Source organism: Papio anubis, chromosome 14 (genome assembly GCF_008728515.1).
Source record: "Papio anubis isolate 15944 chromosome 14, Panubis1.0, whole genome shotgun sequence".
Classification (NCBI taxonomy): Eukaryota; Metazoa; Chordata; class Mammalia; order Primates; family Cercopithecidae; genus Papio; species Papio anubis.
Window position 1 is genome coordinate 24709730 of NC_044989.1, and position 15445 is coordinate 24725174.

Here is a 15445-nt window from a genome sequence, read left to right on the forward strand (position 1 = left end):
TGGGAGTGGGGTGCGTTTCCTGCGTCCCTGACCCAGGAAGGACGCTGTTTGGTGGTAGCAAGCACCTAGCCAGAGTGGCTGGGCACCTAGCAAGAGAGTAGCTCGTAGGACGCAGCTGAGGGCTGGAGGGCTTCATCAGAGAATGGCGCTCAGCTAAGGTAGCCAGGAGAGGGTGGAGGTTATCCCCCAATTCCCATCCTTGCACCCCCGGCTTAGCCCACGCAGCCTGGACAGAACTGGAGGAGGGGTGCACCTGCAGCTCCCAGCGCCCCGGCTGACCTCGAGGACCCCAGGTTAGGGAGAGCTTCCGAGCGCTCCCACAGGAGCAGGGAGTTGGGATGGGTAGCTCCGCAGGTGCACGCCGCAGCCCTTAGGGCGACAGCCTCGGAAAACGCGCATCTCAGGCTGTGGGTTTCTCGGGGGCGGGGCACAGGGGCGGGGCGGGGCGAGGGGCTCGCAGCGGCCGCGGGTTGGCCGAGCCGGGAGGGAGGGGAATCACATTAGCATAGCCCCCGCCCCCTGCGCGCAGCCGGGCCCAGCAACCCGAGCGGAGGCGGCCGCGGCCAGCCCGGCACTGAATGGGCTGGCTGTGCCCGGCTCCGTCCCGCCCGCGGCCGGCCCCCGCGTCTGCTCCCTCCCCTCCTGGGCTCCTGTCGGCCGCCGCCAGCCCCCGCCCCGACTGTGAATGAAAGGCGGGCGCCGCAGAGGGCTGGCTGGGAACGCCGCTGCGACGCCGGCCTCCCGGGAGGCGCGCGCCCCGCCGAGATGTACGGTAAGGAGGGCTCCGCGCCCGGGCCCGAGCCCGCGGGGGCGACTCCGCAAACTTCCCGGGCGCGAACCATTGTCCCCCTGCGCGGCCCCGGCGCGGGGCCAGGCCGCCGACCCGGTGCCCGGCGGGGCTGTTGCGGTTGCTCTCTGCGCGCGCGTCTGCGCTGCGAGGACAAAGATGCCTCGGGCCGGGGACCCTGGGGTCCTCTCCAGGCCCGGCGCGTGTTGGTGCTGGGCGGTGGTCCTTCGGGGGGCGGAGGCTCAGGGGAAAGCGGGTCTCCCGGAGCCGAGCAGACCGGGAATGCTGGTGGAGGTGGTCGTGTGGCAGCATTTGCGAAATTAACAAAAGCGGTTTGTGCCTGGTAGTTTTCTGCGGGAAGCCGGTCCAGGGCTGAGGGAGACGCCCGCGGCCGGTCGTCTGCGCGGCTCAGAGAAGGCGGGAGGCGGCGCCGAGGCCCGGGAAGCAGCCAGTGGCCGAGTCTCGTCTCGCCGGCCTGAATGGACTCGGCCTCTGCCTGCCCCTGCCGCCCTGCGGGATCCAGGTTCCCCAACTTCCAGATTTGTCCTCCGCAGTGATGAAGGGAGGAGACGCTGCTGAGAGTGCAGCACAGCCCTGACCTCTCCCCGCCTCCACCGCCATCCCCTCAACTGCCGTGCAACAGTTAGCCAGACCCTCACGATGCACGGCTCTGCTTGATCATTTGCCAGGAATCCCTCTGGTTTTGCAGGCAGTGTGGGTGAAGAAGAGAGAGCGCGTTGGGTCCCACAGTGCAGCTCTGATGAATGGAGCACTAGAGACCTAGACCAGTCTCAGAATGGACTGCATTCCCGAACCTGCAGCCCATCAAGGGCTGTGCGTGTGTGTGTGATCCCAGTAGACGTAAGTCCATGAAAACCCACGTCTCTGGCAGCTCTTCTAGGGCCAGCAAAAGAATTGAAGCTGTGCTCACCTCCCACCCCCACTGCAAGGTAGGGGCTCAGGCTGCACTTGAGGGGTCAGTGTTTGGAGAAGATTGCTTTCCCAATTTAACCCATCGTTCGGATGCTCAGCTGCCTCGCTCCTGGAACAGACTGTGAGTCACAAAGTTTGTTAGAGGCAGAGGAAACTGAGAGCCTGGTGGAAAGGCTCAGCAATTGGTGGGCCCCCCTACTGAGAGAGAGAGAGAGAGAGAGAGAGAGAGAGAGAGAGAGACTGACTCAACTTTTTCATCAGTCTCCTTCCCTGCCCAGTTGCTCAAAAATACATTTGCATTTCTGATCCAGGGTGAGACATCAGCAGGTCCCCTCAGCAAGTACCATTTCTCTTGGACCAAGTGGGGGGAGGGGGAGGTTGGCCTGAGAGGCTGTGCTGCTGACCACTGGGGACTCTGGGGAAAGGTAACAAGGCGGTTGTGCTTTATAAGCCAGAGGTTGTGAGCTATATATATATATATAGATATAGATATTTTTTACTCTTTCTGTTTTACCCCTATTCTTTTCTGCAGAGGGAGCAGCCTGAAGCTGCAGATCATTTGACAAAAGCATGTGACTGCAGGGGCACCTGCAGTGGGGAAGGAGTTAGGACAGGCTCATCAGAATGGGTCAGAATTAGGAACTGGGTTCTGCTGGACTGCCTCATTGTACTTAGCCCCAGATAATTTGAGATATCTGAAGGTGGGGGTCCCAGGCTGCCTCTGTTGTATGAAGCAAGACAAGGAAGAGCTGGATAGTCAGAAAGGTGAACTGGGGAGCCAATGCATCTGGGTGCTATTTTCAGACACATCACAGATTTTCATTTTTCTTTTATATTTTTATTTCCCCAGATGCAAACAGAGATGGTATTTACCCTGAATGATTCATAGAAAGATTGTAATGGAGGAATCCTCTGGGCAGTTGCCTGCAGCAAAGGAAAGTCACACCAAGCTTGGGTGGGAAATTATTACTGAGTTGCTGGGTGCAGAGTCTGATCTTAGGAGGTGTGGGAGGGAGCCCACTCCCCCTGGTGAGGACTCAGCTGCCTGGATTTTAATATATTCCTGACTTTCATGAAAAGAAAGGGTTTGTGTGATATTTAAAGTCATTTTCTCACCAGAAATCAATAGTGATGAAAAAAAGTGAGTAAGGAGGTCGAGGGGGAGCATGGAATTACAGACTTCTTATAATTGCTATTTTCTTCTTGTTTTACAAGTTATTTTTCCAGAGTGACACAGATGGAACAGGGCAGAATGAAAACAGGGGCCTCCTGGCACTGTGCTTCTCCCCCTCCCACCTCCTAGCCTCCACCATGTGTCCTATAAAGGCTCATTAGAAAAATACCACCAGGGGTTTTATTAACTGATGGGCAGAGAGGCCCCCCTGTGGAGCCAAAAGTCACCTAAGCGCTTTAGGTAAAGGTGTCCCTTGTCCACCCACCTTGGTGACTTGTGCCACTATAAATTTGTCTTCCCATCTTTCCAGCTCTGGAGGATCTCCCATCCTTCCTCCTCCTCACCCTGCCTCTGCCCTCCACAGCTCAGCCTTCTTCATTCTGCTTATGGGAGACTGGGAGCCCCATGTCTTTGCTGAAGGACACAGTGCTATCCAGGATAGAAGGAATCCTTGTTCTGGGGTCATCCCATCTTAATCCAGGAGCCCTTTGATGGCTGGGTGACTTTAGGCAAGTGGGATTGTCATTCAGAATTAAATCCCTGTATACAAAAGTGAAATGCATGTCTGTCTACCTTCCAGGTCCGTTGTGAGCATCACAAGAGGTTCCGAGCTCCTGAAACTGGTTGCTCAAGAGCCTGTCCCCTTTGGGCCCCCTTGGACCTGTTCCCTCCTCTATTCTCTGCCAACTCGGGCACAGGCCTGTTTGTATCACCTGCCACCCCCGCTTACACTCGCACATCACCTCGACTGTGCCAGTGCCAGGCCGCTGAGCCACTTCTCTTTCTCAGACTCACCCCAGCTGTCTCCTCACCACTCAGTCATCCCTAAACCCATCGCTTTCTGGAAATGGCTCTCCAAAAGGACACAGTGACTGCCCACAGTTTTGTGTGGGAATCCTATGAAGGCAGATTGACAAGGGACATGAAAAAATGAAAGCATTTTTACTGGGGTGGGAAGATCATTAGCAAATTCTCTGTAAAAATGGATTCCCATGAGCTTTTCCTTTTGTTAGTATTATACAGCTAAGGCTGGGCGCAGTGGCTCACGCCCGTTATCCCAGCACTTTGGAAGGCTGAAGTGGGCAGATCACCTGAGGTCAGAAGGTCAAGACCAGTCTGGCCAACATGGCGAAACCACGTCTCTACCAAAAGTACAGAAATTAGCCGGGCGTGGTGGCAGGCACCTATAATCCCAGCTACTCAGGAGGCTGAGGCAGGAGAATCCCTTGAACCCGGGAGGCGGAGGTTGCAGTGAGCTGAGATTAGCGCCATTGCACTCCAGCCTGGGAGACAAGAGCGAGACTCTGTCTCAAAAAAAAAAAAAAAATTATACAGCTAAGAGTTTCCCTGTTGCTCTCATGTGGGCTGGAGAATCCCATTTCCCCGCTGAGGTGAGACAGAGCTCTGAGAAATGCCACCCTCTGAATTAGGGCAGCCGGCTAGGAGGGACATTTGGAAAGGATTTCCCCAACCACAGTCTGCGCACCCCGATCCCACTAACACCAAAGCTGCCCTAATTCTTCCTCACCGCTGAGTGCTGCCTCATCCTCAGCAAATGCCTCTCGTCCTGCTTAGTGGTTGAGAATGCTGACTGTAAGGAAATAGCAACAGCAAACAACTTTTTGAAAATGTGCTTGGGCTGGGCACAGTGGATCAGGCCTGTAATCCCAGCACTTTGGGAGGCCAGGGTAGGTGGATCACCTGAGGTCAGGAATTTGAGACCAGCCTGGCCAACATGGTGAAACCCCATCCCTACTAAAAACACAAAATTAGTCAGGCATGGTGGCACACACCTGTAATTCCAGCTACTGGGGAGGCAGAGGCAGGAAAATTGCTTGAACCTGGGAGGCGGAGGTTGCAGCGAGCAGAGATAGCATCACTGCCCTCCAGCCTGGTCAACAGAGCAAGACTCCATATCAAAACAAAACAAAACAAAACAAAAAACCACACCAAAAATGTGCTTGACGGAATCCTGTTTGGTGAGTGAGACTGATGCCAGAAGGGTGGAGAAACTACAGGGCAAGGCAGGCTCCCCCTGAGGGGCAAAGTCTTACCTCTGCAGAAATCTCCATGGATGCCCTGCTCCTCCTCACGGGCGATCCCACAGCACATGTGCGCATGTGCACACACATGCATCAGCCTCCTCCCCCAGATCCTGAGGTTTCTGCAGCCCCAAGATGCAAGGTATGGTCTGTGCATGTGGGAGCTGTGTGCCCTTCCCCCTCCTACCCACCACTCCAACTCTTTTATTCCCCGTGAGAAGGGGGCCAGGTGAGCCTGTTTTCTCTCTTGCTGCTCACAGTTCAGTGAATACAAGTGGTCACAGTTTTTTCCTGTACATAAATAAAAATAAAAAAGGTAATATTATATTACAGAAAATCTGGAAAAGAGTGGAGAAAAAAAATCATCCACAATTTACCCATTTAAAGCAAACTTCTATATATGACATCAATTACCGCTCTGGTTTTGTGTTCACCTCCTCCAGCCCTTTCCTTGCTATTTCTTTTTGATCCTGGCTTCAAGGAGCACCAAGAACCCCACAGCCTAGGTCTGAACCCTAGCTCCGACCCTCGGGTAATCTTGAACTCGAGCATTTCTGAGCCTCTTTCCTGCCTCTGGAAAGATGACAGCAGTGTTTATCTCATGGCAGAGATGAATTAGGATAAGAGAGCTGCCCCCACTTTCCCTGCCCCTTTTCTTAACTCTCCTTTCTCTGTTTCCTAGTTAGTTTTTTTTTAAATTTTTTAATTATTTATTTATTTTGAGACAGTCTTGCTCTGTTGCCCAGGCTGGAGTGCAGTGGCGTGGTCTTGACTCACTGCAACCTCCACCTCCCAGGTTCAAGCAGTTCTCCTGCCTCAGCCTCCCGAGTAGCTGGGATTACAGGCGCGTGCCACCACGCCCAGCTAATTTTTGTATTTTTAGTAGAGATGGGGTTTCACCACATTGGCCAGGCTGGTCTCGAACTCCTGACCTCACACTGATATGCTCACCTTGGCCTCCCAAAGTGCTGGGATTATAGGTGTGAGCCACCATGCCTGGCCCTTAATTTTTCTTTTAAAGGCAAAAATAAAACAAATAAGAATTTTTGTTCCATAAGATTAAGAACAGTACTGTGATACCGTTCCTTGTATCAAACAAAGGAAAAATGTAAACAATCATCTAATCCCTCCAGAAAATCTAGAAAATACAGTAAACTATAAACATAACATTTACTATTCTAGTATCTTTCTTTCCATGTGTTTGTTTAGGTGGTTGGAACCATTCATTATTTTAGAGACAGGGTCTTACTCTCCCCCAGGCTGGAGTGCAGTGACACTATCATGGCTTACTATAGCCTTAACCTCCTGAGCTTAAGTGATCCTCCTGCTTCAGCCTCCTGAGTAGCTGGGACTACTCAGGAGCATGTTCAACCATGCCCAGCTAATTTTTTGTTTTTTGTAGAGATGGGGTCCCACTATATTGCCCAGGCTGGTCTTGATCTCCTGGCCTTAAGCATTTCTCCCACCTCACCCTCCCAAAGTGCTGGAATTACAGGCATGAACCACCACACCTGGCCTGAAATCATTCATTTTAAAATGTTTCGTATCCTTTTTTTTTTTTTTTTTCCACTTGGCACTAGAATATAAGCATGCCCCACAAGTTAGTACGCTCGTTGGCTATCATTTTTAATGTCTATGTAATGGTGCACTGAAAGGATGTATAATTTTGTTATTGTACATTTAGGGGTGTTTCTGTATTACTGCCCCTGGAGAAGTACTTGGTACTCAAAGCTTTCTGTGAACTTTGGAATTTTTCCCTAGACTGTAGCCCTTCTAATGGATTGGTCAAGGTATATAAACATTTTAAGACTAGTTACATATTGTCCAATTATTTTCAGTTTGTATCCATTATACTCCTACTAGCAGTTATAAAATCACCTATCTCTCTGTACTCTCAAGAGCATTCAAGATTAAGATTTTTTTCCCCTAGTACTTGCTAATTTGATGGAAAATGTATATCACTTTAACTTGCATTCTTTATTATTAGTGAAACACTTCTTTATCTTCTAACTATTTGCGTGTTAGTGAATTGTCATGGGAGTATGAGTTATTAACTACTTGCCTATCTTTTGCTGTCTGCTCTGTGTTTGGAAGGGATATAGACTAGGGATATAAGCTATCAAGTATTTATGGAATAGCAGCTATGTATGATACTACAGAGGCCATCATGAGGGATGGAAGAATATGCAAAAGTAGTTTCTGTCAAGAACATTAGAATTTAACTGGGCAAACAAGTTATAAAACATGCAAACAATTAAATGATACAAAGTTCGGTAAAATTGCACTGTTCTGCAAAGTGGAATGGAGTTACTCATCAGGTGTTCAGCCAGCAGTATCTTGAAGTGGAAGAGACCCGTGCGAGGTGGAGCCATCTGGGCAGGCTTCAGAAGCAACAGCCATTTCTCCTCTACCGAGGAGTAGAGGAGAAGGGAGGTGGGTGTGGCTGGTGGAGGCACCAATGTGAGGAAGTGTGTGTGGAGGTGGGGATGGAGAAGACCTGTCCAGGGAGAGTCGGGGGGCTCGCTGGGTTTGAGCAGAGTTTAAGGGGAGAATTATGTGATAGATGAAGAGATAGGCCAGTTGCGGTGGGTCACACCTGCAATCCCAGCACTTTGGGAGGCCAAGGCAGGCAGATTACCTGAGGCCAGGAGTTCGAGACCAGTCTGACCAACATTGTGAAACCACATCTCTACTAAAAAAAAAATACAAAATTAGCGGGGTGTGGTGGTGCATGCCTGTAATCCCAGCTACTTGGGAGGCTGAGGTAGGAGAATCACTTCAACCCGGGAGGTGGAGGTTACTGTGAGCTGAGATTGTGCCACTGCATTCCAGCCTGGGCAACAAGAGTGAAACTCCGTCTCAAAAAAAAAAAAAAAAGATAAGGCGATAATGTCAAGATAAGGAGTTTGCACTTATTCCTGTGAGCAGTGGGAGCCATTGATGGTTTGAAACTGTCTAAGGACTGATTTGCTCAAGTGATGTGAAGTGAAATCAAGCTGGGGGCAGCTGTGCAGGGTGGTGGGAGGTGATATGAAAATGAAGAGAAGCAGAGGAGGAGACAGTTATTGCAGCCACAGGTGGTGGCCTAAGGAGCAAGAAAGCTTTGGACCACAAGTTTCTGTGCATATGCAAAGGATGATGTTGGCTCCTTTAAAAAAAAAGCTCCGTGTGGGGGTGCAGGGGTAAGGGTGAGGAAAAGGTGAACTGAAACTTAAAAAAATTTTTTTCCATGGTACCTAAAATGGGGGTTATATAAGCAGTTATTTTTAAAAAGTTGATTTTAAAATAGAAAATAAATTACCTAGAGTTATACATTTATTCTGAAGAAGATTTGGGGCATATGTTTTACACACACATGACAATACATAAAGAGATCAAAGCAAAGAAAATCTTAGACAAAAAAAAAAGCCAGGAATAAAGTCATTTCAGAGAAAAAAATGCATATAAGCAGGCCATGTTGCAAATTCCATTTTGAGCTTACTGTAGGCCAAAATTAAGAGGGGGAAAGTCATTTACAAGATTCATTAGCATTGTAAAATTAATGAGATTGCCTAGGACGAATACAGCTTTTTTGGGATGCTAGGATTTGAGAGGAATTCATCCTAGAAGAGGAGATACTGCCTAAACCTTGGTCTAAATTAGATATTTCTTTTGAAAATATAGTCACCTTAATCTGCTCTTTATCTATTTGCATGGTATTAGGATTGGTCCAAATGCGAGTTTGTGGAGAGGTTGAGTGACTGATTTCCTCGGTGGAATTGCCACTGACCCTGCTCTCGGCTGCCTCCTGGTTTGCTCACAGAGGCTCCAGCCCCTTTGCAATTGTGGATATGATTTCTGTTTTTTTCCTTCTTTTTTTTTGAGACCGAGTCTCACTCTGTTGCCCAGGCTGGAGTGCAGTGGCGCGATCTCAGCTCACTGCAACCTCCGCCTCCTGGGTTCAAACGATTCTCATGCCTCAGCCTCCCAAAGTACTGGGATTACAGGCGTGAGCCACTGTGCCTGGCCTGATTTTTCTTTTGATGGATGATGTGATCTTCTGAGATCTCTCACTGAGAAGCTGTTCTTGCTTTCACCATCTCAGGAGGCCATCTGGTCACACTCCTTTGCATACCATATTTTAATTCACCGTATGGCCATTCATCACTAATATTTCCCTTGTTTGTTTCCCCTAGTAAACTGTAAGCTCCATGAAAGCAGAGAATACATTTCTCTTTTGTGGTTTTTTTTGAGACACAGTCTCGCTGTGTCACCCAGGCTGGAGTGCAGTGGCGCAATCTCAGCTCACTGCAACCTCTGCCGCCCAGGTTCAAGTGATTCTCCTGCCTCGGCCTCCCAAGTAGCTGGGATTACAGGTGCGCACCACCACACCTGGCTAGTTTTTGTATTTTTAGTGGAGACGGAGTTTCACCATGTTGGCCAGGCTGGTCTTGAACTCCTGACCTCAGGTCATCCGCCCACCTCGGCCTCCCAAAGTGCTGGGATTGGCTGGGTTTAGCGGCTCATTCCTGTAATCCCAGCCCTTTGGGAGGCTGAGGTGGGTGGATCACCTGAGGTCAGGAGTTCGGGACCAACCTGGCCAACATGGTGAAACCCTGTCTCCACTAAAAATACAAAAATTAGCTGGGTGCGGTGGCATGTGCCTGTAATCCCAGCTACTCAGAAGGCTGAGGCAGGAGAATCGCTTGAACCTGGGAGGCAGAGGTTGCAGTGAGCCAAGATCACACCACTGCACTCCAGCCAGGGCAACAAGAGTGAAACTTAGTCTCCAAAAAAAAAAAAAAGAAAAGAAAAGAAAAGAAAAGAAAGTGCTGGGATGGCCGGGCGCGGTGGCTCAAGCCTGTAATCCCAGCACTTTGGGAGGCCAAGGCGGGTGGATCACGAGGTCAGGAGATCGAGACCATCCTGGCTAACATGGTGAAACCCCGTCTCTACTAAAAATACAAAAAAATAGCCGGGCGAGGTGGCGGGCGCCTGTAGTCCCAGCTACTCGGAGGCTGAGGCGGGAGAATGGCGTGAACCCAGGAGGCGGAGCTTGCAGTGAGCCGAGATCGCGCCACTGCACTCCAGCCTGGGCGACACAGCGAGACTCCGTCTCAAAAAAAAAGAAAAGAAAAGAAAAGAAAGTGCTGGGATTATAGGCATGAGCCACTGCACCTGGCAGAGAACACATTTCTCTTGTTCTCTACTGCATGTTTAGGGCACAGAACACTGCCTGGTCCTCAAAAACCGTGTTGAATGGATGCATTCTGAGCGAGGCATCATCTTTTCCATTTGCTTCTTTGTAACTTCTGACTCACTGTATATATTTCAGCCTCAGGTGGGTTCTGAATAACAGCACAGTTACTGTTAATGTGGCTTCCATTCATTGGGCACCACTGTGTGCCAGGCAGAGCTCTTCTTTTTTTTTTTTTTGAGACGGAGTCTCGCTCTGTCACCCAGGCGGAAGTGCAGTGGTGTGATCTCTGCTCACCACAACCCCTGCCTCCTGGGTTCAAGCGATTCTCCTGCCTCAGCCTCCTGAGTAGCTGGGATTAACAGGTGCACGCCACCCTGCCCGGCTAACGTTTTTGTAGTTTTAGTCGAGACAGGGTTTCACCATGTTGGTCAGGCTAGTCTTGAATTCTTGACCTCATGATCTGCCCGCCTTGGCCTCCCAAAGTGCTGGGATTACAGGCATGAGCCACTTTGCCCGGCCTGTGCCAGGCAGAATTCTAAGCACTTTTTTTATGGGGATAAACTTGTCTGTACTAAGCAGTTTTTATGTCTTATATAATCTTCCCCAAACTCTATGATGAAGGATTAGTATTCCCATTTTAGAAATGAGAAAACTGAGGTGTAGAGAGGTTTAATCACTTCTCCATGGCCACCCAGTTATGTGAAAAGTCTGGGATTTGAACCTCAGCATTCCAGCTCCGGAGTGTGGACTCAGCCTCCTGTCACACTGTCCCTAGAACATTCTGAATAGTCCAGAGAACACAGGTCTTTCCTCTGTGGAGCTCACTGTACTTCAGACTCATGCATTATTAATAATTTGGGAAGGGCAAGAGAATGTAAGACGCAGGGCTGAAGGTCCCAGGCCAGTCAACAGCGAGGCTGCGAGCTCTCACTTCTGGATCACTTCTCTCACTTCTCACTCTTGGCACCTTTCCCACCTCCCTTTACTTTGTCAAAGAGAAAGAAGGGCCCCAGGAAGAGCTTTGGGGACCATAGTGAGGATAGGTCCTGAGAGACAGGCCAGAGAGCAGGCTGAGGAGGGCGGAAGACAACGCAAGCACCGACAATGGCCTGGAAAGAAAGCGTGGGCATGCCTTTCAGAGACAGGCAGACTGCACGGTGGGGTGTCACCACCAAGGCTGGGTCACACACACCTGATGGGCAGTGTTCTTAGAGATGGGTTCCATGGTCAGTCAGTGCTTGGCCTGGAGAAGAGCAGAAACCGGGAACCTGGCATTGCAGGAGGAGCTTCTGCTCTTCTGATGGTTTGGGTGTGAATTAAAACTCCTTCCCTGGCCAGGCGCAGTGGCTCACGCCTGTAATCCCAGCACTTTGGGAGGCTGAGGTGGGCAGATCATGAGGTCAAGAGATTGAGACCATCCTGGCCAACATGGTGAAACCCCATCTCTACTAAAAATACAAAAATTAGCTGGGCATGGTGGTGTGTGCCTGTGGTCCCAGCTATTCAGGAGGCTAAGGCAGGAGAATCGCTTGAATCCGGGAGACAGAGGTTGCAGTGAGCGGAGATTGCACACTGCACTCTAGCCTGGTGACAGAGCGAGACTCTGTCTCCAAAAAAAAAAAAAAAAAAAAAAAGAACCAAAAAACACACAAACGAAAAATTCCTTCCCTTCATCTTCAGGTCCAGGCAGCAACTGGTGCTTCTAAGAGGTGGAGCTGGGACCGGGCTGTGTGGTGCAGGCCCAGTCCTGTGCAGATCCCTTATCCTTAGACAGCAAAGCTGTGCAGTCCATGGGTTAGGCTGGAATTGATGGACACATGGTGGTCCAAGTCCCAGATGACCATCTTCCAGCCAGAGGGCCCTGGACATTTAGTTCGTCTTTGTCTGAGCTCATTCTTCCCCCTGGAGAGGTGGGATAATTAGTCTGCCCCACTCGTGAGGGTGTATGAGGGGGATTAAATGAGATAATGTCTATGTACATGGACTTATATTGCAAGACACCATACCTGTGAAAGGTGACATTATTACCATGCAAGTAATTCTTTTTTTTTTTTTGGAGATGGAGTCTCCCTCTGTCACTCAGGCTGGAGTACAGTAGTGTGATCTCGCCTCACTGCAACCTCTGCCTCCGAGGTTCAAGCGATTCTCCTGCCCCAGCCTCCCAAGTAGCTGAGATTACAGGTGGCTGCCACCATACCTGGCTAGTTTTTTGTATTTTTAGTAGAGACGGGGTTTCGCCATGTTGGCCAGGCTGGTCTCAAACACCTGATCTCAGGTGATCCGCCTGCCTCGGCCTCTCAAAGTGTTGGGATTACAGGCATGAGCCACTGCACCCGACCCATGCAAGTAATTTTTATGGATGCTTCTGGAATATAGCCATACCCTTTCCAGAAAGTGACAGTCCCTGCATACAAAGATGAGTGTGTCATATATAGGCTGTATTTGTTAATGAAAATCCTTAGAAGGGTCTGGGTAGTAAGAACATAGAAACAGGGCTCCTGAGATACTAAGGAGCCTGCCTCAGTGCTGTCTATCCACCCTGAGAGGGGACAACCATGAACTGATTACCTTGAATACGTCCTCATCCTCTAGAGGGCTGCCCGCAGGTCAGCAGTCCATGACTGTGTCCCTCTCATCTCTGCACTGGAAAGACAAGAAAATCTCTTAAGCCACAAAGAGGACAGAGGTGACATCTTTATCTAAATCCTTATGCAATTCTAAATTCGTATGCATGACTAAAATTTTGCAATGTTTATTCCATGCCATTCTATTCATTATCTCAATTCAGAAGAACTCTCTGGAGGTGGATGTCATCATCATTTCTGTGGTTGGGTGGAGAATGCTGAGATTCAGGAGTTCAATAACTTGCCCAAGGTCATGCAGCTGGTTCAAGTCTGTTCACTCCATTGCCTCCTAAGCAAGCATTCACAGAGCTTCACATGACATTAAAACACTGCTTTGTGCCTGACGGCAACTGCACATGTCTTATGCCAAACAGCAAATTTTACTATTAGAGAACTCCAAATTGAATATTTTCATAGATTTTACATAGATAACTTATGGCCTTACGTCTAGGACTTGGGTTATACAAGTCCCTCATTGGGGACCCACAGGGCCTTTTAAGCTCGGTGCTCTATAGTACGTCCTTTATCCTGACAGAGTGGTTTGTCTATAAATCTGAGAATTAGGGTTCCTAGATTCAAATGCTAACTGTCTTATTACCGTGCAGAAGGTCCCAGATAAACTCAAGCATTCAGAAGCCAGGAGTCTTGAATCTTAGCTTGGCCGAGCTCCCATCCCACCCTTGTCGTAGCTATTCATAAAGACTTCTTTCCATTTCCTCACTTTCTTTTTAGCTGGGTAAAAAGAAATACTGTTTGTGCATTGCATGAAGGATAACCCCTAAATTACGAGAACATTTTTGAAGACCTTGCCTGAAGATCTTGTAGAAATGAATGAGTTACAGTGAAGGGATGCATCCCTAGCACCGTATAGCTGCTCACAGTGTGTGCAGGAGGGATGCTTCTAGAGCAGAAGCATACAGGGTGGATGCTGGGAAAATCTGGAGCTCTGCAGGCTCCCTCCAGGTCTCCTCTACTGTATCTTAGAGTTTACTATTGTCATTTATTTCTTTACACAACAGATCAGTGAACCTCTTGAGGACACTATCTTAATCAGCTTTGTTTTTCCTAGCATCTGACAGGGAACTTTGGTATGTAGTAGTAAGAGTCCAAATGTTTGCATCTGACTATAAAATAATGATACATATCATCCATTAGTCTACACCTACATAGCAGCCGGTGTTTCCAGGGTATCAATGAACATGGGCTGGGGATTTCTCTAAGGTCAGAGAGAGTCCTGTAGTGACAGCAATCATATTTTGTCATCTCAACATGTCTTTTCATGGATTTTTGTTCCAAATAAATAAAGAATATATTAGAATACAGCCGTTTGGGTTTTCCTCCATACTTGGAGGTGTTGGTTGCCGACACAGCCCCTCGGCCTTCCTGCTGAAACGGTTAAGGCTGTTAGAAGGACTTCTCATGTATTTCCTCCTTGGTTTGTGGCACTCAGGATAAATGTCACAGTCTTTTCTTCTGAAAGGAAGGTCATTTAATGGTATAATTACGGATAAGTCTCTATTTTGATTTCCATTCATATTACTTATGCTTTTTCTTCTTTACAAAACAAGAATGATGAAAAGGCCCTTTGAGGCAGAGGCAGTAAATGTCTGTATCTCGTTGCCTGGAAGCAGCCAGCTGGAGTGTTCCTGAGAAACCACTAAGCAGCCTTGTGCACCTTCAGCTTGTGTGCAGTAGCAGGTCTTCAGGTCATATACAGACAAAGCAGAAGAGGGAAAAACAGCAGGGTCTTCCCATTGCTGTCATCCAGCTCCTAAAAGTGCCTGATCCTACAGGCAGGCCTGGGCCCAGCAGCTGGCAAATACAGTAAGCACGTCTGACCGTCCAAAAGCTTTTCCACAGGGCTGCTCAAAACGTCCTCCTCTCCCCCAGACAGCACTCTCAGAGTGGGCTGAGTGTTCTGGAGAGGCATGGGTGGCACTGGGAGGCGCCAGCACCGTCCTTCTATTTTATCAAGGACATTTCTGGACAAGGGGGAGAGTTGGCCATTAGAGGTGATTGCTGTGTAAATTTGGGCAAGATTCTCAACCTCTTTCAGCTTCAGTTTCATCATCCGTAAACTCAGAGAGCTGGAATGAACGGGCTGGAAGGGTTTTCCAGCTCTTCTGTTCTGCAGCTGAGGCACCCGGGGCTGGTGGTACAGCCAGAGTAGAAGTTTTCAGAAGATCCCAGAGGGAATGTAGGTGCTGCCATCTCAGGTTCTTTATGTAACCTGGCTATGCGTAAATCTCCTCATTGGTAAGACAGGGATAATGCTCCCTTTGTGAATTCAGTGTCTGTCTGTCTAATGGCATGACCCCCACTGGTGTAGCGGTAGGTAGGAGCCGTGTCCCTTCCAAGTGCTGGTGCTACAATTCTTGCTCTGCATGCATTCTGGTTTCACAAAACTTCTGCATGGTGGGTATGCCTTTCCCTGCTTCCTCTGCCATTTTCAGATAAGTTAAATGCCTTGTGCAAGTCACCCAGATCGTTAAGTGGCATGGCTAAGAAAAAAAAAACAGGTCTGTTTTATTCCAACGCTCTTCTCTTATATCCCACATAGATTCTTATTGAAAACACCATTATCAGGCTAGACGTGGTGGTTCACGCCTATAATCCCAGCACTTTGGGAGGCTGAGGCAGGTGGGCCACCTGAAGTCGGGAGTTTGAAACCAGCCTGACCAACATGGAGAAACCCCATCTCTACTA

The 15445-nt window shown here is 49.1% G+C and overlaps 1 protein-coding gene across 1 annotated transcript in view; it reads left to right on the forward strand.

The window, feature by feature from the left end:
• The first annotated feature begins 560 nt into the window (after positions 1-560).
• EFR3B (EFR3 homolog B) overlaps positions 561-15445 on the forward strand; it is a 113943-nt gene continuing 99058 nt past the window's right edge. The window contains exon 1 of the mRNA XM_009183800.4: positions 561-772. Coding sequence (XP_009182064.1) covers positions 766-772 — 7 coding nt within the window. The 5' untranslated portion in view covers positions 561-765. The remainder of the gene's footprint in view (positions 773-15445) is intronic.